The sequence below is a fragment of the Castor canadensis genome, chromosome 6 (assembly GCF_047511655.1).
Source record: "Castor canadensis chromosome 6, mCasCan1.hap1v2, whole genome shotgun sequence".
NCBI lineage: Eukaryota > Metazoa > Chordata > Mammalia > Rodentia > Castoridae > Castor > Castor canadensis.
In genome coordinates, this window is record NC_133391.1 from 84,905,737 (window position 1) to 84,928,209 (window position 22,473).

At 33.1% G+C, this 22,473-nt stretch overlaps 1 protein-coding gene across 13 annotated transcripts in view; it reads right to left on the reverse strand.

The window, feature by feature from the left end:
- The window catches only part of Fer (FER tyrosine kinase), a 486,842-nt gene that overhangs the window by 241,600 nt on the left and 222,769 nt on the right, over positions 1-22,473 (reverse strand). For 12 of the 13 annotated variants that reach the window (XR_012449076.1, XM_074076987.1, XM_074076984.1 and 9 more), the window contains one exon: positions 10,964-11,086. Coding sequence is in view for 12 of the 13 variants with exons in the window: in XM_074076987.1 (XP_073933088.1) it covers positions 10,964-11,086 (123 nt within the window). In the remaining variant the exon portion in view is untranslated. Of the gene's footprint in view, positions 1-10,963; positions 11,087-15,701; positions 16,425-22,473 lie in introns of those variants that run through there. The other variant, XM_074076992.1, reaches the window with a different exon arrangement.

Sequence of the window (22,473 nt, forward strand, 5' to 3'; positions counted from 1 at the left end):
CAAGCTGAAAAACTTACTGAAACTGTATTGCATTTGAACTTGGGACACTTGGTGGGGGTTTTTTTGTGCAGGTGTGTGTGTAGTTTTGTTCTTCTTTATGCGTCCCCTTTGATGAGACAACTACAGAACATCTGAGGCACCATCTGCAGGACCGGAGACTGAGACTTCACAGCATTTGAACTTGGAGGTTTTTTGGTTTTTTGGTTTTTTTAATTTTCTATTTTTTCATTTTATTTTAATACATTTTTATAAATAGATTTTTCTTTCATTTACTTGTTTTTTATTTCTATTCTTACCTTTTTTTTTTGATTTTCAATACTCTCTCTGTCTCTTTAATGTCTGTTCAGCTTATTGTCGATTAGTACACTAAAGCTTCCTGTTTATACCTTTGAAATCTTCTTCTCTGACACACCTTGTTCTGTTTTCTCCCTCTTGTCTGTATATTTCTTTTCCCTATTTCTTTAACTTCTTGCTTTCCATCTCAGCTCACCCTTCCATTCTAAATATTACCATTGTTATGATTACAAGCTAGAAAATACTTAATTGCACACAGTACAGGGACAGTAAAAACAGCAAAGACAATGACAGGAAGACAGAAAAAACAGGGAAACCAATTTCCCCACACCAAAAAATTAGTACAGGAACCAGAGGGGAATGAAGAAAACAGATACTCAGATAGAGACTCCAACAAAATGAAGATAAACTATGCCAAAGGACCCAATGAAGCCCACAAGAATAATTTAAAAGAAGACATACTACAGGTACTCAATAAGAATTTTATACAGATGATACTGGATAGGGTCAACCAAAATGTACAGGAGACACTCAAGAAATTCCAAGACAACAAAAATAGAGAATTTGAAAAAGCAAAAGAAGAAATAAAGGAAACCACAGAAGCACTGTATAAACACCAAAGTGAAACAGAGAACACGATGAATAAATGGATAAATGAACTCAGGACAAAAATAGACAACATTAAAGAGGAAACCATCCAAGATATGGAAAACCTCAGAAAAAAGAACAAAACAGAACTGCAAAACAAAATGGAAGGCCAATCCAGCAGAATAGAACAAACAGAAGACAGAATCTCAGAACTTGAAGATGAAATGGTAATTAAAGGAAAAACCAAAGAACTATTAATTAAACAACTCAAGACCTGTGAAAAGAAAATGCAAGAACTCACCGACTCCATCAAAAGACCAAACTTGAGAATCATGGGCATCGAAGAAGGAGAAGAGGTGCAAGCGAAGGGAATGCGTAATATATTTAACAAAATAATAATAGAAAATTTCCCAAATCTAGAAAAAGATATTCCCATACAGATGCAAGAGGCCTCAAGGACACCAAACAGACCAGATCAAAATAGAACTACCCCATGACATATCATCATTAAAACAAGTTCAGAAACTAAGGAAAGAATATTGAAGGCTGTAAGAGAGAAAAAACAAGTAACATACAAAGGTAAACCCATCAAAATCACAGCGGACTTCTCAACAAAAACATTAAAAGCAAGAAGAGCATGGGGCGAGATCTTCCGGGCACTGAATGAAAATAACTTCAACCCAAGGATACTCTACCCAGCAAAACTATCATTCAAAATAGATGGAGCAATAAAAGTCTTCCATGATAAGCAGAAACTAAAACAATATGTAACCACAAAGCCACCACTACAAAAGATTCTACAAGGGATTCTGCACACAGGAAGTGAAACCCAACTTAACCATGAAAAGACAGGCAGCACCAAAAAACAGGAAAAGAAAAAGCAAGACAGTAGAGAGTAACCTCAACTTAGGTACACACAATCAAACCTTCAAACAACTAAGACAACTAAATGACAGGAATCACCACATACCTATCAGTACTAACGCTTAATGTTAAAGGACTTAATTCAACCATCAAAAGGCACCGCTTGACGAAATGGATTAAAAAGGAAGATCAAACAATTTGTTGCTTACAGGAGACCTATCTCACTGACAGAAATAAGCATAGGTTTAGGAAGAAAGGCTGGAAGAAGATTTACCAAGCCAATGGCCCCGGAAAACAGGCAGGAGTAGCAATATTTATCTCTGACAAAGTAGACTTCAAACCTACATTGATCAAACGAGATAAAGAAGGACATTCCATACTAATAAAAGGGGAAATAGACCGAAAGGAAATAATAATCATCAATCTGTATGCACCCAATGTCAATGCACCCAATTTCACCAAACATATCCTGAAAGACCTAAAGGCATATATAAACACCAACACAGTGGTTGTGGGACACTTTAACACCCCATTATCATCAATAGATAGGTCATCCAAACAAAAAATCAATAAAGAAATTGAAGATCTAAAATATGCAATAGATCAAATTAACCTAGTTATGTCTACAGAACATTTAATCCAACTTCTACTCAATATACATTCTTCTCAGCAGCCCATGGAACCTTCTCCAAAATAGATCATATCCTAGGACACAAAGCAAGTCTCAGCAAATATAAGAAAATATAAATTATACCGTGCATACTATCTGATCACAATGCAGTAAAAGTAGAACTCAACAACAAAAGTAAAGACAAAAAACATGCAAACAGCTGGAAACTAAATAACTCATTACTTATTGAAGAATGGATCATCAATGAAATAAAAGAGGAAATCAAAAAGTTCCTGGAAGTCAATGAAAATGAAAACACAACCTACCGGAACCTATGGGACACAGCTAAGGCAGTCCTGAGAGGAAAGTTTATAGCCATAAGTGCATATAATAAAAAGACTGAAAGATCCCAAATCAATGACTTAATGATACATCTCAAACTCCTAGAAAAACAAGAACAAGCAAATCCCAAAACAAATAGAAGGAGAGAAATAATAAAAATAAGGGCAGAAATCAACAAAATAGAAACCAAAAAAACCATACAAAGAATCGATCAAACAAAAAGTTGGTTCTTTGAAAAAATAAACAAGATTGATAGACCCCTGGCAAACCTGACTAAAATGAGGAGAGAAAAAAACCAAATTAGTAGAATCAGGAATGCAAAAGGGGAGATAACAACAAACTCCATGGAAGTCCAGGAAATCATCAGAGACTACTTTGAGAACTTATATTCAAATAAATTTGAAAATCTTAAAGAAATGGACAGATTTCTAGATACATATGACCATCCAAAACTGAATCAAGAGGAAATTAATCACCTGAATAGATCTATAACACAAAATGAAATTGAAGCAGCAATCAAGAGTCTCCCTAAAAAGAAAAGTCCAGGACCTGATGGATTCTCTGCTGAATTCTATCAGACCTTTAAAGAAGAACTGATACCAACCCTCCTTAAACTGTTCCATGAAATAGAAAGGGAAGAAAAACTGCCAAACACATTTTATGAAGCCAGTATTACACTTATCCCAAAACCAGGCAAAGACACCTCCAAAAAGGAGAAATATAGGCCAATCTCTTTAATGAACATTGACACAAAAATCCTCAACAAAATAATGTCAAACCGAATTCAGCAACACATCAAAAAGATTATTCACCACGACCAGGTAGGCTTCATCCCAGGGATGCAGGGGTGGTTCAACATACGAAAATCAATAAACGTAATAAACCACATTAACAGAAGCAAAGACTAAAACCACTTGATCATCTCAATAGATGCAGAAAAAGCCTTTGATAAGATCCAACACCATTTCATGATAAAAGCTCTAAGAAAACTAGGAATAGAAGGAAAGTTCCTCAACATTGTAAAAGCTATATAAGACAAACCTACAGCCAGCATTATACTTAACGGAGAAAAACTGAAACCATTCCCTCTGAAATCAAGAACCAGACAAGGATGCCCACTATCTCCACTCCTATGCAACATAGTACTGGAATTCCTAGCCAGAGCAATTAGGCAAGAAGAAGGAATAAAAGGAATACAAATAGGTAAAGAAACTGTCAAAAAAAAAAAAAATCTCTACTCAGAAGCTTCTAGACATCATCAATAGCTATAGCAAGGTAGCAGGATATAAAATCAACTTAGAAAAATCATTAGCATTTCTATACACTAACAATGAGCAAACTGAAAAAGAATGTATAAATCAATTCCATTTACAATAGCCTGAAAAAAAAAATCAAACACCTAGATGTAAACCTAACAAAAGATGTGAAAGACCTCTACAAGGAAAACTATACACTTCTGAAGAAAGAGATTGAGGAAGACTATAGAAAGTGAAGAGATCTCCCATGCTCATGGATTGGTAGAATCAACATAGTAAAAATGTCCATACTCCCTAAAGTAATCTACATGTTTAATGCAATTCCCATCAAAATTCCAATAACATTCATTAAAGAGATCGAAAAATCTACCTTTAAATTTATATGGAAACACAAGAGGCCACGAATAGCCAAGGCAATACTCAATCAAAAGAACAATGCAGGAGGTATCACAATACCTGACTTCAAACTATATTACAAAGCAGTAACAATAAAAACAGCATGGTACTGGTACAAAAACAGACATGAAGACCAGTGGAACAGAATAGAGGACCAAGATATGAAGCCACAAAACTATAACCAACTTGTCTTTGACAAAGGAGCTAAAAATATACGATGGAGAAATAGCAGCCTCTTCAACAAAAACTGCTGGGAAAACTGGTTAGCAGTCTGCAAAAAACTGAAACTAGATCCATATATATCACCCCATACCAAGATTAACTCAAAATGGATCAAGGATCTTAATATCAGACCCCAAACTCTTAAGTTGATACAGGAAAGAGTAGGAAACACTCTGGAGTTAGTAGGTATAGGTAAGAACTTTCTCAACGAAACCCCCTTAGTAGCACAGCAACTAAGAGATAGCATAGATAAATGGGACCTCATAAAGCTAAAAAGCTTCTGTTCATCTAAAGAAATGGTCTCTAAACTGAAGAGAACACCCACAGAGTGGGAGAAAATATTTGCCAACTATACATCAGACAAAGGACTGACAACCAGAATATATAGGGAACTTAAAAAACTAAATTCTCCCAAAACTAATGAAGCAATAAAGAAATGGGCAAGTGAACTAAACAGAACTTTCTCAAAACAAGAAATTCAAATGGCCAAAAAACACATGAAAAAATGCTCACCATCTCTAGCAATAAAGGAAATGCAAAGTAAAACCACACTAAGATTCCACCTCACCCCTGTTAGAATAGCCATCATCAGCAACACCACCAACAACAAGTGTTGGCGAGGATGCGGGGTAAAAGGAACCCTCTTACACTGTTTGTGGGAATGTAAACTAGTACAACCACTCTGGAAAATAATTTGGAAGCTACTTAAAAAGCTAAACATTGATCTACCATTTGATCCAGCAATACCACTCTTGGGGATATACCCAAAAGACTGTGACTGTCACAGGTTACTCCAGAGGCACCTGCACACCCATGTTTATTGTAGCACTATTCATAATATCCAAGTTATGGAAACAGCCAAGATGCTCCACCACTGACGAATGGATTAAGAAAATGTGGTATCTATACACAATGGAATTTTATGCAGCCATGAAGAAGAATGAAATGTTATCATTCGCTGGTAAATGGATGGAATTGGAGAACATCATTCTGAGTGAGGTTAGCCTGCCCCAAAAGACCAAAAATCGTTATGTTCTCCCTCATATGTGGACATTAGATCAAGGGCAAACACAACAATGGGACTGGACTATGAGCACGTGATAAAAGCGAGAGCACACAAGGAAGGGGTGAGGATAGGTAAGACACCTAAAAAATTAGCTAGCATTTGTTGCCCTTAACGCAGAGAAACTAAAGCAGATACCTTAAAAGCAACTGAGGCCAATAGGAAAAGGGGACCAGGAACTAAAGAAAAGGTTAGATCAAAAAGAATTAACCTAGAAGGTAACACCCATGCACAAGAAATTAATGTGAGTCAACTCCCTGTATAGCTATCTTTATGTCAACCAGCAAAAACCCTTGTTCCTTCCTATTATTGCTTATACTCTCTCTACAATTAGAAATAAGGGCAAAATGGTTTTTGCAGGGTATTGAGAGGGTGGGGGAGAGAGGGAGGGGGCGGAGTGGGTGGTAAGGGATGGGGTCGGGGCAGGGGAGAGAAATGACCCAAGCCTTGTATGCACATATGAATAATAAAAAAAAAAAAAAAGAAAAAAACCACACTAAGATTCCACCTCACCCCTGTTAGAATAGCTATCATTACCAACACCACCAACAACAGGTGTTGGCGAGGATGTGGGCAAAAAAGGAACCCTCTTACACTGTTGTTGGGAATGTAAACTAGTACAACCACTCTGGAAAATAATTTGGAGGCTACTTAAAAACCTAGACATTGATCTACTGTTTGATCCATCAATACCACTCTTGGGGATATACCCAAAAGACTGTGACACAGGTTATTCCAGAGGCACCTGCACACCCATGTTTATTGTGGCACTATTCACAATAGCCAAGTTATGGAAACAGCCAAGATGTCCCACCACTGACGAATGGATTAAGAAAATGTGGTATCTATACACAACGGAATTTTATGCAGCCATGAAGAAGAACAAAATGGTATCATTCGCTGGTAAATGGATGGAATTGGAGAACATCATTCTGAGTGAGGTTAGCCTGCCCCAAAAGACCAAAAATCGTATGTTCTCCCTCATATGTGGACATTAGATCAAGGGCAAACACAACAATGGGATTGGACTTTGAGCACATGATAAAAGCGAGAGCACACAAGGGAGGGGTGAGGATAGGTAAGACACCTAAAGAATTAGTTAGCATTTGTTGCCCTTAACGCAGAGAAACTAAAGCAGATACCTTAAAAGCAACTGAGGCCAACAGGAGAAGGGGACCAGGAACTAGAGAAAAGGTGAGATCAAAAAGAATTAACCTAGAAGGTAACACACACGCACAGGAAATTAATGTGAGTCAACTCCCCGTATAGCTATCCTTATCTCAACCAGCAAAAACCCTTGTTCCTTCCTATTATTGCTTATACTCTCTCTATAACAAAATTAGAAATAAGGGCAAAATGGTTTTTGCTGGGTATTGAGAGGGTGGGGGAGAGAGGGAGGGGGCGGAGTGGGTGGTAAGGGAGGGCGTGGGGGCAGGGGGGAGAAATGACCCAAGCCTTGTATGCACATATGAATAATAAAAAAAAGAAAGAAAGAAAGGACTAGCTGAAAAAGGACAGCTAGTTAAATCCCTCAAAAATATTACTGCAAAAGTTTTTATAAATTCAAAATATTGAACTTACTGTGACTTATTTTGATGGCTCTATTACTAATAAAATATTCCCTTGAAATTCATTGTCACTTTAAAACATAAATCGTTTGTTTTCAGAAGTCCTGCCATGAAAACTTGTAATATTTTATGCTGTTCCTATTCAAATGAAGTGAATTTCTTAATTTATGCTATAAACAACTGACTGTTACAGACAATAAATCTTTCATTATTAATTTACTGCTAATCTCTCATTTCTCTTCTCTCTGACCATGCCATTTCTGGTTCACTAGGTTCTGCAGATCCTCAATCACATTAAGGAACACTTTCCCCAGATACACATGAAAGGTATTCAGCCAGGAAACACGTCTATAATGCTACCAGTGATTTATAGTTGGCATCTATTCTGATAGGTCAGTAGCCATGACATACTGTTAAACACTTTACTATTATGCCTGCACATAATCACACAGATAATTCCTTGATTTGACTCACATCTCTGCCCAAAATACATTAGGAGGCCTTCTTTGATTATGTTTAAAAATAGTAAAAACAGTAGCTATCCTGTACATACACACACACACACACACACACACACACACACACATGCCACCTCACTCTTGCCTTTGACACACTCAGGTTTAGTCTTACATTACCTCCTTTCCCTGTTTAATTTTCAAAGCATTTATTACTCTCTGCTGTAATATAGAATATTGCTCAACATAATAGTAGTAAGTAAATATCTACAAAAGTAAATAAATAAATATGAATCACATATAATTTCTATTGTTTGATCATTGAAACTTTTAATTACTTTAAAATTACCCAACAGATGTTGATTAATTAAGGAACATGGATATAGATTTAAGGAAAGGGAAGGAAGTCTCTTTGCTTTCACAAAGTACTAAATTAAAAAAAACTTTATTCAACATATCAAAAACTATCAATATCCTTTAAAAAAAGGTAAATCATTAAACAGCAACATTGGAAGAGGCAAGCTATATTACTTACATATAAGGTAAAATATATATTCTAAACCATTTGAAACTAAAAATATGAATAAAGTACCTAATTTAAAATCTTTCATCCTCTCTTATGAAGTGTTTTTGTTTGCATGCATTGATCATGAATGCTCTTGCCAGAAACCTGCCTCCTGAAGACAAGCTAGCATCTCCAGCTATAGAGAGATTTACTATGCTCTCAAAAATTTTCCTCTAATATTTTGGCAAGTAGTACAAAATTCTGGTAAAAAGCCACAAACTTTACTCAACTTGGTAGATAGATTTGTCTAAGGTTCAAGTTAATCCTTCTCTGCCTAATTGACTTGAATTTAATTATGAACTTTTTGCCTTAATTTATATTCAGAAACATGTTTTCTTTTAAAAATAGCTAAATCTGAAGGACTATTAAACTTAACAAATCAAATAGCTTTGCCATTCAAAGTGCCATCAAGTGTTGAACTTTTCCTTACCTATATTTTACTGAACCTGTATTTTATCTCAAATTCTACTCTGCTCAATATTATAGTTTCACGGTTTTCTTTTTATAGAGACATATAATATTGATTTTTAATATGTTTAAAGTCTTTCCACTTTAGCATTTCCTTACACCCACATTCACATTCCTTGAAGTAAAATGTTTATTCTTGCCTCTAAATCCTAAGCTTGACAATTAAAAAAAAAAAAGTAGCTACCAACATGGGTTCAAATTCCAGCTCTGCCTCTTGCCAGCTCTGTTATCATTTTAAGCTATAATTTCTCATTTATAATACTTCATGAGGTTAACAACAACAATAATACTATATGGGGTTCATAGCAAAACTTATTTCTCAGATACATGTAAGGGATACGTGAGACAAGGCATATATAAATGTCAACAAGGGGCTGGGGATATAGCTCAGTAGTAAAGCATCTGATTATCATACAGAATTCTCAGCAATGGCAGAGCAGGCATTGTGGGGTCTGTTCAAAAGTCCTAACGATTGCTTGATGGATTCAATCTTTTAACAAACATTCATTGAATATTTGCTTTACTCTAGCTCTCTTCTAGCACTAATTTAAATAACAATTTTGGCTTTGTGAAACTTACATTTCCCTTGGGGCAGATAACAAAATAAAATATATCATATAACATAATGGTATATAAAGATAACCATGAGAAATTAAGAAAAGAGCTAAGGGAAAATGTACTATTTTATATACAACAATGAGACAAGACCTCTCTGATGAAGTGCTATTTGAGCAGAAACTGAATTAAAGAAAGAACAGGCCATGTACATATCCATTGTGTTTGCAAATTTAAGGATAAGGATAATGGTGATTAGTAACCCCTGCTTACTGTACTACTTTCTTCTTACATAATCTTCACATGGGCTTTGGGACGCAGTGTAAAAAATCTCTGTCAATAGGTGAGAAATGGAAGGGTCTGGCAACCAGCAGCATTACTATGCTGTAAAATTAATTTCTCCAACTCTGACTAGTTTCCTATACCTCTAAGTGAATACTTATAAGGATAAAAGATAAGAGACTACTTCAGCCACTGTAAACATTATGATAATAAAATATTTTCATGGGTTGAGAAATAAAAGGAAAATGGAAATTATATTGAACACAAAATAACATTCTTCATGTAGGTGAAAAATTAAGTATACTAAGATGAAAATTAGACATTTTATAGCATATTACATGGTCAAAGACATTAACTTCTTATACAAATTAAATAAAGAAATAGATTTAGTAATAAAAAGCACAAATAACTTTGCAAAGGAAGATATATGACAGATAATACCATCACAACAAAATTCCCATCAATTTGTTCTCCACTCATAATTGAAAATTATCTAACTTTTACAACCTCTGTATTGGGATTATCTTTTAAAAGAGTACCATGACTCTTTAAATCAAGTAGATAACAATAATTATAACAAACTGAGATAATGATAAAATACAGGTACTTTAAATCAGATTAATAATTAGGTATATAAACATTAAGATTTTTTACCTCATAAAACAATCATATATAGCTCTTTAATCTTCTATAGCTTCCAGCATACATTTATTTTCATAGCTAGTGCTATAAAATGATGAGATAATCAACTTCACAGTGGTGGAGGTTGACAGAAAGATAGTAATTGACCATGTAATAGTCCAGAGAACCTAATCCATTCTCTAAAGTTTTCTACTTCACAATGAGGGTCATAGTTTTATTGGAAGTTACAAAGTCCTATTCACGCCCAAATCTACACTGCTATTTCTCTCTGTGATAGCTATGATCTCTCAATTTAGAACTGGCTATGATTATAAACTGTTCAAACATTTGGTTGACTTGTGAAATGAGGTATCAATATCTCTGAAAACCTAGTCATACATTTTATTAGCATAGGTTAAAAACATCTTCCTGCAGAGAATTTGAGTCATACTATGATATACTGGAATTGAATTTCATACTTCCAAATATACAATTAAGTAAGTATACTTACTTAATTTTTCATTTAAGGAGGAAGGCAGTGATATAGAAAGAAATGTCAAAGATGACCCTAGGTTGATGAGTTTTCAAAAACTAGGTATTTGGTGGTATCACTGAATAAATAAGAACATTCTGGAGTTTAAGGTGATAAAATCAGTTTGAGGTAAAAAATAGAAAATCCATACTCTAATTGTACTGGTAGCAGTGGTATTCGCAAAATCTTTCTGTTTATGAATTTCTAGCACATAACCTAAGAACTTCATGTATTGCATCAAACATTCTTCCAAGAGAAAAAGAAGTGTATATTTCTACCTACCTTAGGAATAGGATTCAGCAAAACGACACCTGATTTCTTAGTGATGACTTGTTTTGTTGTATAGTGATGATCTATAAGTTGAGGGATGTTTGAAAACCCAGTACCCTCAAATCGATACAGATTCTGAAGAGAGAACAATAAAGTGGAGTAAACAGGAAGCCATTGCTTCAGAAAAAAACTGCATTCATAGATAAATTCCACTTTAAGAAAAACTATCATTACACAGCAATGTGAATATACTTAACATGACTAAATATATTTTAAGATTATAAAAAAACAAAAAGATTAGTAAAACTCCAAAATCTACCTCAGGGTAGAAAAATTAATTTTCATAATGACTAAAGCTAATTCAAATAGTTAATAAAATAAAAAGAAAAACTAACAGACCTGAAATGCATTTTATGAAAAGGCTAATCAAAGGATTCAAAGTATGGTACACATTCAGGCTAAGGAACAAGAACTATATTTACATGTATGTGCCATTTGATATACATTCAATATGAAAAAAATGTCAAAATTTGAGGAAGTACATCTAATACAATAATATATATTTGAATACCTCTGAGAATTTATATATAATAAATATATAAATATATATATTTTTATATATAAATATATAAAAAGTATAGCGAGTAATACTGTACTCACTAGTACAGTATTAGTTTATTTTTCTATACTGGGTTTTTGTGCAGTAGTTGTTATCAAAAACAGTCACACACTTTGATAAAGAAATAAAATTGTACTAGTGACAAACTTCAGATATAAAGATGTTCAGATCTTAGCACTTTTTAATTTCATCACCAGGTAAGTAGCATTTTCCCAAACTCTGCCAAGACTCTTTCCCTGAGCCGGGATGTACCTCAGTGGTAGAGCACTTACCTAGCATGTGCGAGGCCTGGGGTTCAATCCCTAGCCCCTAAAAAGAAAAGACACTAAAAGAAAAAAGACCCCTTTTGTTTTGTTTCTTATTTTTTACTGTTGTGCTGGGTTAAGCAGACCTTGAAAGTAGTAAATATTGCAAATAAAAATATCCCATCAGTCACACTTTTTCAATGTAAGAAGCATTGCAAGGCAGTGTAATAAAAGATTGAATTTGAATATTCACAGAGTTCACCTGTAATACACAGAAAATATATGCAGATACAAATGGAAGTGTGCACCAACTTAAGAAAACTACTTATAAATAAAACCCTTCCAATTCTACAGAAGTAAGAACATAATAGTGGTTGCTAGAGGAAGGAAGATGGATAATAGGTATCCAAATACAGTTAGATAAGACGGTAAGTTCCAGCATTCCATAGTACAGGGTGGTGACTATAGTTTAAAATAATTTTTTATATATTTTATAAAGAATTATAAGAGAGAAGGTTAAGGCTCCCAACACACAAAAAAAAAACCCAAAAATGAATGTTTAAAGAAATGGAAATGCTAATAATCATGATTTAATTACTGACAATGGATACACAAATTTCATTGGCATACTGTCATACTCTGGTTTCTCTTCAGCTCACATAAATCTTTCGCCTTTTCATTGGCATACTGCACAGTTATGTTCGCAATTATTAGTGTTGATTAAAAAGTACAGAAGAAACAAGTTACAAAGTTGTCTAAATTTGGAAATTAACTGCATTACTGGAAGATAATTCTCCTGGTTAAAAGTTAAAAAACTCAAAGCTCCTTTTACATATTATAAAATGGGATTCAATTTACCAGAGCTTTAATTTACATACAGCTTTTAAAATGGATATGTCTGCTTCATCAGTTGTGGGGAAAAAAAGATGCATTATAGGGTTTAAAATGCACTAAGGAGATTATTTAACATTTACCTGTTCATAATTAAAATCAAAGCAGTTTGTGTTGTAGTCATTTCAGAGCAGTTGTTAATAAAAACTACCTAAAAAACTTTTATACAAAGCAGCCAGACCAGCTGTGATATATTAGCACTGAAGTTTCAGAATATTTCACACTGAGGATACTAAGACATTTCTAGATGTGCAATATACTAAGCAAGAGCTCTACAGGGTCTCAGCTTATACACTGGTGAAACAAATGACCTTTGAAACTCCTCACAAAATAAGCAAGCCCTGACTATTAAATGTGCAGACCACTTTGCCCATGGTATGGTATACAATATACTCTCAATTATTAAGTAACCACACAAATAGTAAACCTTGGATAACAAAACTACTCCATCTGGATATATGAAAGCATTTTCAAAGAACACTTAGACATAAATTACATTTTCTTAAAAAATAATGATTATCTGTAAATAACTCAACTTTCTTGGAAGGAATTCTTTTTTTATTGTTTAGACATTTATCCACACGTGTATACATTCTTTGGGCCACCTCTCCCCTCTGCCCCGCTAGGTCCTCTCTCTCCCTTCCCAGTCCCCTTGATTCCAGGCAGAACCTGTTCTGCCCTCTTCTCGAATTCCTGGAAGGAATTCTTATATGAAATTGATTAAGAAATGAGACATGTCTGAAGTCAGAGAAGTGTAGTATGTATTAAGAACAATAATTACCACAACAGTTCAATTAAATACACTATTTTTTCTCTGGCCTTCTTCAGTGTACTTTTAACATAGCAGTCAGAACTTTCTGTTATAACAGATCATTCCTTCACTTTGCTCAAAATTCTCATATCTTTCAGAATAAAAACCAAAATCCTTCTCATAGACTATAAGTCCATAAATTCTTACCAAGAACATGTATTTCTTTGTTTTTAAAACATTTACTACATCTTGAAATTGTTTGATATATCACTGTACTACTTAAGAATCAATCATGCATGAAAATGAAAAAGGTAAATGAATCAGATTTTGTTGCTATACACATTTCCAGAGAAATTACCATGCAAAGAAGTTAGATAAAACAGAGTAAGCACATAAAAGTGGGAAGGGGATTCAATGAATATATAATTTGAAATAGTATGCCTGAGTAGAGATCCTGGAAAAAAATTGAGATCCATAATTCAAAGTAATAAGCAGTTTTAAGAAAAATGAAAAGAAGAAAAATCATTTCTGAAAGGAACAAAAATGAACAAAGTGAATGTTTTTAAAAGGCTAAAACACTCCTAAAGTGTTTGCTGCTAAATATACCTAAAACTAAAACTATAAAACATAAACTTTCACTTTGTTAAATAAAATGGAACAGTGGCAATTACAAATAACCAGTTAAACCAGTAGAAGGAAGGATTATTAGAAGTTTGGGGAATAACAATAACAAGGCTTTGGTATGGTTTGTCCTAGTTCACTTTTATTCATGCCTCAGACGTTGGTGCAGACTTAATTTCTACCAAGGTCCCCTGATTAAAAGTTTTATTGGCACGACTCTTTCCCTTACAACACTTACTACAGTTTATAATTATATAAAGTGTGAGTGATTTATGAATGACTGTGAGCCTCCTCCTAAACTGTAAGATCCACCATTTTATCACTGGACCTTAAACATTACTCATTCAATTATTATTTCCTGGAAAATGATATGAATAAGGTTTTAGGATGGCTTTGTTTTATTTTTAAGAAGGAAGTCTCCTAAGTCAAATTATAATCAATATCATTTTAACTTCAAAGTACTATTCCTTTCCCTTTAGTATTTGAATGACTGGAGTAAAACTGCATAACATAATTCTAAGTGCACAAACATAAGGCCACAAACATGGAATTAACTGTCATGCAAAGAAGTGTTGGATTTCTATTGATTACCTGAAGAGATTAACATGAATTTAAAGAGTTTAGAGACTATAGCAACAAAACAAAAATGCATTCAGAGACTTAATCCATCACTTCAAAGTGACTTAACACATGACAGATACCTAATCAATATCTGTCAAATTAATGCTTTATTACACTGAGCTACATAATTTCTTTTTAAAATTTAAAAACAATTTTATTGGCACATAGTCTTTGTACATATTTATGAACTATAATGTGATACTTTGGTTTATGCATATATTAAGTAATAATTAAGGATAGTTAGCATATCTAATGTCATAAACTTTTGTCTTTTCTTTACGATGAGTATATGCAAATTTCTATTATTTCAGGATATAGAATGCATTACTATTACTTGTGTTCATCCTACTATGTCAGAGGACACTAGAACTTACTCCTCCTATCAAACAGTAAAGTTATACACATTAATTGACCTCTCCCCAGCTTCCCTACCCCTACTCTCCCCAGCACTATTCTGCTCTTAACTTTTATGAGGTAGATGTCTCTAAGATTCCAGTAATGAGTGAGCTCACCTGGCACTTCTCTTTCTCTATTTGATTTATTTCACTTAACATAATGTGCTCCAGGTACATGCATGTTGTCACATATGGCAGGATTTCATCATTTTATGGCCAAATACTATTCCATAATAGATATACCATATATAGGATGTATATTCATAGCATATATATCACATATATATACAAATATTTTCTTTATCCAATTACCTGTTGAGGGACATTTGGTATGATTTATATCCTGGCAGTGCAGAAAAAATATCCCAAACAGTACAGAAGTAACTATGAGATGTAGGTGTCTTTTCAACACATTGACTTCATTTCCTTTAGGTATATATCTTTGGGTATATAATTACAGTAGTGAAACTGCTATATCACATGGTAGTTCTTTTCTTAGTTTTTTGAGGCAACACCATGCTGTTATTGATAATGGCTTTACTAATTTACATTCCCACATATGGTGCATAAGGGCTCCTCTTTCTCCATCTCCTCAGTAGCATGTTGCTTATTTTTTCTTTTGAGACAAGGGTTCCTTCTACTTCAGCCCCCAAGTGCTGGGATTATAGCATGCACCACTAATCCCAGCAGCATTTTTATTCTTCATCTCCTTGATAACAGCCATTCTTACTCCAGTGATGTGGTATATCACTGTGGTTTGATTTGCATGATTAGTGATGGTGAACATTTTTTCATGTACATCTGTAGGACATTTGTATGTTTTTCATGTACATCTATAGGACATGTGCACGTCTTTGAAGAAAAGTCTATTCAGATCTTTAGCTCATTTTAAAATTAAGTTTCTTTTTTTATTGCTATCTAATTGCTTAAATTTCTCACATATTCAGATAGTCAAATATATAGTTTGCATATTTTTCTAGAGTCTATAGGTTGCCTTTTTGTTCTGCTGTTTCCTTTGTTGTGCAAAAGCTTTTCAGTTGAATGCAATACCATGTTTTGATTTTTAGTCTTTATTTCAGAGCATTTGGGGTCATATTAAAAAAGAGAAAACATTGCCCAGGTCCAAGCCAATGTCCTAAAGTATTTCTTCTGTCTTTCACTAGTAGTTTCATAGGTTCTGGCCTCACATTTAGGTCTTTAATCCATTTTGAGTTGATAAGTAGTGACAGACACATTCTTCTCCAAGTGGATATCCAATTTTCCCAATACCTTCTATTAAAGAGAGATTATCCTTTTCCCATTGTGTATTCTTGCGTCCACTGTCAAAAATCTGTTGGTTATAAACATGTGGGGTTATTTTGAGGCTCTCTATTCTGTTCCATTTATCTATGTTGTCATTATCATACCTTTGGATTACTATAGCTTTAAACTACATTTTTAGGTCTGGTTATATGATTCCTCTAGCTTTGTTCTTTTTGCTCAAGATTGGGGTCTTCCACGGTCCTGTGAATTTAAAGAGTATTTTCCTAATTCTGTGAAGAATGACATTGGTACTTTGATGGGACTAGCATTGAGTATGTACATCACTTTGGGACATATTCATAACATTGATTTTTCCAGTCAATGAGCACAGGCTATCTTCCTATTTGTATCCTCCTCAATTTCTTTCATCAGTGTTTCATCATTAAAAAGATCTTTTACCTCTTTGTTATTTATTACTGGAGATTGTGCTAGTTATGATAAATTGGATAATTCTCTTAGTTTCTTTTTCAGAAAGATATATAGAAATATGAATGAGCTTTGTGCATTGATTTTGTATCCTTTAATTTATTAATTCCGGCAGTTTTTCAGTGGAGTCTTTCAGGTTTTCTATATACAAGAAGATACGATTTTTAAGCAAGTATAATTAAACTTTTCCTTTCCACTATTTCTTATTCTTGTCTAATTGATCTGGCCAGGACTCCCAGTACTCTGCTGAGCAAAACTGGTTAAACTGACCATCCTTGCCTTGTTCTAGATCTTAGAAAAAAAGTTTTCAATTTTCCCCCATTCACCACGATATTACCTGTGGATGTGTCACATATGGACTTCATTGTGTGAAGGTACATTTCTTGCATAACTCATCTGTTGAGAGTTTATTTTTTTAATCATGAAGGGATGTGAATTTTATCATATGCTTTTTATGAATTTATTGAAAGTGTCATTGATTCTGCTAATGACACAGGTATGTCACATTTATTGATTTGTTTTATATTAAAGCTTCCTTGCATTCAAAGAATGAATCCAACTTCATCAAAGTGAGTATCTTTTTAATGTGCTTTTCAATTCAGCTTGCTGTATGCTGTGGGAGATTTTTGTATCTATGTTCATAAGGGATACTGGCCTTCATTTTCTTTTTCTATGTGGGTCCTTATCTAGGATTGGTATCAGAGTAATGCTGGCCTCATACAATAAGTTTATAAAGCTTCCCACCCACCTTTTTTTTTTTTTGAATAGTTGGGAGAAAAACTGGTTGTTCCTTCTCTGAATGTTTTGTAAATTCTATAGTGAGATCATCAAATCCTGAGCTTTTCTTTACTAAAAAATTAATAAAAACAGTAATTTCATTTCAATACTTATTTTGAATAAAAGTAAGCACTTATTACTGATTCTCATTGCTCATTATTAGTCTCTTCAAGTTTTGTATGTGTACATGATTCGATCTTGATAGTTTGCATGTGTCAAAGAATTTGTCCATTTCTTCTAAGTTTTCCAATTTGTTGTTGTATACTAGTTCAAAATGTTTTCTAATAATCCTTTCCTTAATTCCATAGTATCAGTTGTAATTTCCCTATGTTCATCTCTGATTTATGAGTCCTTTCTTATTCTTCATTTAGCTCAAAGTTCTCAATTTTGTTCATCTTTCCCAAAAAACAACCCTTCATTTCAGTATTATATTTGCTTAGTCACTATTATAATCATTCCCAAAAGACTCTGATCTTTATTCTTTCCTTCTACTATTTCTATCTAAATCCTTGAGAAACAATATAAAGTTTTTGCTTGAGATCTTTTCACTGTTTTTGGTATAGACTTTTACTGCTATGGACTTCCCTCTTAGATTAGTTTTATTATCCTATTAGTTTTGGTATGTCATATTACCATTTTTACTTCTCCCAAGAAACTTTTAAATTTCTTTTTCAGTTTCTTTAATAACCTATTTCTTGTTTAGAAACATGATTGATTTCCATGTATTTATATTGTTTCCAGAGTTCCTCCTGTTGTTGATTTTCACTTTTATTCATAATGGTCAGAAAATACACTTGAATTACTTAGATTATTTTGAATTTTTTAAGACTTCTTTGGTAGCCTAAAATATGATCTATTCTGAAAAAAATTTTCATATGCAGTTGAGAAAAATGTTTATTCTCAGATGTTAAATGGAATATTCTATATATATATATATATTTTTTTTTTTATGTCTACTAGGTCTGCTGAGTTGCTTAAATCTTATATTTTTCTTTTGTTGGTTTTCTGTCTGGATGATCTGTATATTGGTGGGTGGTGAATTATCGTACTATTACTATATTGAAGTCTACTTATCCATTAAGAGCTACTGATTTTTCTTGTATGTATTTAATTAGCAACCTAATTTCACATACTAATTACCACCTCTACTTTCATGTTAGTTATATTGGCCTTACTTAATATTCACTATTTCATGAATGAATGAATGAATATACAATGACATTACATAAATGAATTACCCCAAAGTGTTATTTTAAAACATTTATATTATGCTCTTATTTTTAATTTATTACCATCAGTTAATCTAGATTTGTATGGCTCAATAGGTTGACCCTAAGTCTGTACATTTACTATTTCTCTGTTCACTAATTCAACTAACATGATTTAAGTTCTCTGAGAAGAAAGGCCATGTATTTTTCAGTTTCATCTCCTGTGTCATATGACATGGTACTCTCCAAAAATGGGCAATTAAGAAATTAGTTTTGATAAATTAATTCATTAGAAAAATGTGAATTGGTACTTTTCTATTAATAATAGTATTTCAAGTTCTTTCTAGAATACTTTTTATTTTACAAATATATTTTGCTTTCTCATATATAAAAGCAAGGATTTGATTGTATGTTTACTTACCAAATGGAACAAAAGTTTTAAATCTCTATAAAAATCCATCAAGATTTATGATAGAAAACATGCATTTTTAGATATAAATTATGAATACAACTTTACAAGAAGCACCATAAACAGACTAGTAAGACTACAAATAAACTAAAAATACATTGAGCTTCAGAAACTTATAGATATGATTAAGACATCTAGTTCTACAAAATTAATATATTTAGTTCCCAAAATAAAGTTCTTCTTACTTGAACTAGCTAAAATAGATTATTTGCTGTATAGTGTTAAAAATTCAAAGTGTCTTAAATGAACACATATATACAGATGAATGAATCAAAAGAGGATACAAATAGCTCATCGAAATTAGGAAAATAGTGAAGAATATGACAGAGGAATTAAAAATGATACATAATTCCTAAAAAAGAATCAAACTGAAATATTGGAAATGAAAACTTCAGTTAAGTCAAATAGAAAACTCAGTGGAAAGTCTCTCCAGCAGAGTGTATCAAATTGAGTATAGAATATCAGGGCTTGCAGACCAAACAAATGTATTAGAACCATCAGATGAAGTAAAAAGAAAAAAAATACAAATGGAAGATGCAAGAACACTGAAACTCCATCAAACGACCAAAACTACAAATCACAGGTGGAAGAGGTGTAAGCTAAAGACACAGGAAACATATTCAAATGAATAATACCAGAAAACTTCACAAATTTTGAGAAAGGGATGCCCATCCAGAGACAGGAGGTTTCTAGGAGTCCAAATAGACAATACCAGAGTACAGCCTCCCACAGTATATTATACTTAAAGCATTAAGTACAGAGAACAAGAAAAGAATATTGCAAGTTGCAAAAGAGAAGTGCCGAGTGACCTAAAAAGACAAACCCATCAGAATAACAGCTGATTTCCAAACAGAAACCTTAACATCAGGAAGGCATAGAATGAGTTATTTCAAACACTGAAAAAAGTAACTGCAAACCTAGATTACTTTACACAGCAAAGCTATGATTCACACTTGAAGCAGAAATAAAAACCTTCCAAATAAAAACTAGGGTAATTTATGACCACAAAAATAATCAAAGCAATCCTACATAAAGAGCAAAATACATGTAACCATGAAAATGTGGGAAAAAATAAATCTTACCAGATGAATATAATCAGATGATAATATAAGCAAATGAAGAAAAGAATCAAACACTACAAAAACAACAAAATGGCAAGAATCACTACATACTTTTCAATAATAACACCAAATGTTCTCAATGGTCACAGTTCTCCAAACAAAAGATAAAGAATAGTGGGTTGAATCCAAAAGTAAGACCCAACCATTTGCTGTCTACATGAAACAGATCTCACTGACAAAAATAAACATTGGTCTAGAATGAAAGGATGGAGAACAATCTTCCAAGCAAATGGACACAACAAGCAGGCAGGAGTACATGTACTCATATCCAATAAATTAAATTCAAGCCAAAATTAGAAGATACAGAGAAGGTCATTTTATAATAATAAAGGAAACAATCAATCAAATGTAGGAGCAATCAACTTCATTAAATAAACACTAGTGGACTTAAAACCACAGACAGATCCCAACAGAGTGATACTGGAGAAAGTTCAGTATTAGATAGGTCATCAGGACAAAAAAAATCAACAAAGAAACCACTAAATAAAACTATAAACCAAATGGACTTAACAGTCATCTACAGAGTATTTCATTTCATTGAGAAGTTGTATAATACATATTCTTCTTAGTAGCCCATGGAACTTTCTCAAAAATAGATCATATTGTGGGATACAAAGCAAGTCTTAGTAAATATTAAAAAACTGAAATAATTCTTTGTATCCTATCATACCATAATGGAATAAAACTAGAACTTAACAACAAAAGGAACTTCAGAAAATAATCAAACACATGAAGACTGAATAACATATTGTTAACAATCAGGGTATCACTGAAGACATAAGGAAGGAAATCCAAAAGTTCCTAGAAACTAATGAAATATAAACACAAGCTACCAGAATCTTTGGGATACAGCAAAGGAAGTGACAAGAAGAAAGTTTATAGCTACAAGTACCTATATTAAAAAAATCAGAGATCTCAAGTAAATAGCCTTATGATGTGCCTCAAACACCCAGAAAAACACTAACAAGTCAAACCCCAAATTAGCAGACTCCAAGAAATAAAAACATTAGGGAAGAAATAAATGAAATAAAGTCCAAAAAAACTATACAAAGAATTAATGAAACTAAAAGTTATTTCTTTGAAAAGACAAGTAAGATTGATAAACCCTTAACCAATCTGACTGAAAGGCGAGAAAATTAATAAAATCAGAGATGAAAAGGGAGATAGTATAACAAATATCAATGAAATTCAGAAGATCATGACAACCTATATTAAAACAAACTGGGAAAACTAGGAGAAACAGGCAAATTTATAGATGCATTTGACCTACCAAAATTGAAGAGAATATAAACCACTACAATCAAAATATAACAAACAATGAGACTGAAGAAGCAATAAAGAGTCTCCCAACAAAGAAATGCCCAGGATCTAATGGATTCACTGCTGGATTCTACCATACCTTTAAAGAAGAACTAACATCAATACACTTCAAACTTTCCCAGGAAATAGAAACGGAAGGAACACTAGCAAACTCATTCTATGAAGCTAGTATTACATTCATTCCAAAACCAGCCAAGGACACAACAAAAAAAGAGAATTATAGACCAATCTCCTTAATGAATTCAGACACAAAAATTTTCAATAAAATATTTGCAAACCAAATTCAACAACGCATCAAAAAGATCACACACCATGATCTAATCAGTATTATTCCATGGATGGAAGGGTGGTTCAACCTATGTGAATCGATAAATTTAATACAGCATATAAACAGAGTCAAGAACAAAAATCATATGATCATAACAATTGATGCAGAAAAAGCCCTTCACAAAATTCAACATCCTTTCATGATAAAAATCTCTGAAGAAACAGAAGGAATGTACCTCAACATAAAGGCTATTTACAACAAACCTATAGCCAACATCATACTAAATGGAAAAAACTAAAACCATTTCCTCTAATGTCAGGAAAGAGTCAAGGGCGTCCCACACTCTTTACTCTTTTCAAAATATTACTGGAATTCTTAGCCAGCACAATAAAGCAAAAGAAAGAAAAGGGAATCAAACAGGGAAGAAGAACATCAAATTATCCTTATTTATAGATGATATGATTCTATACTTAAAAGATTCCAAAATT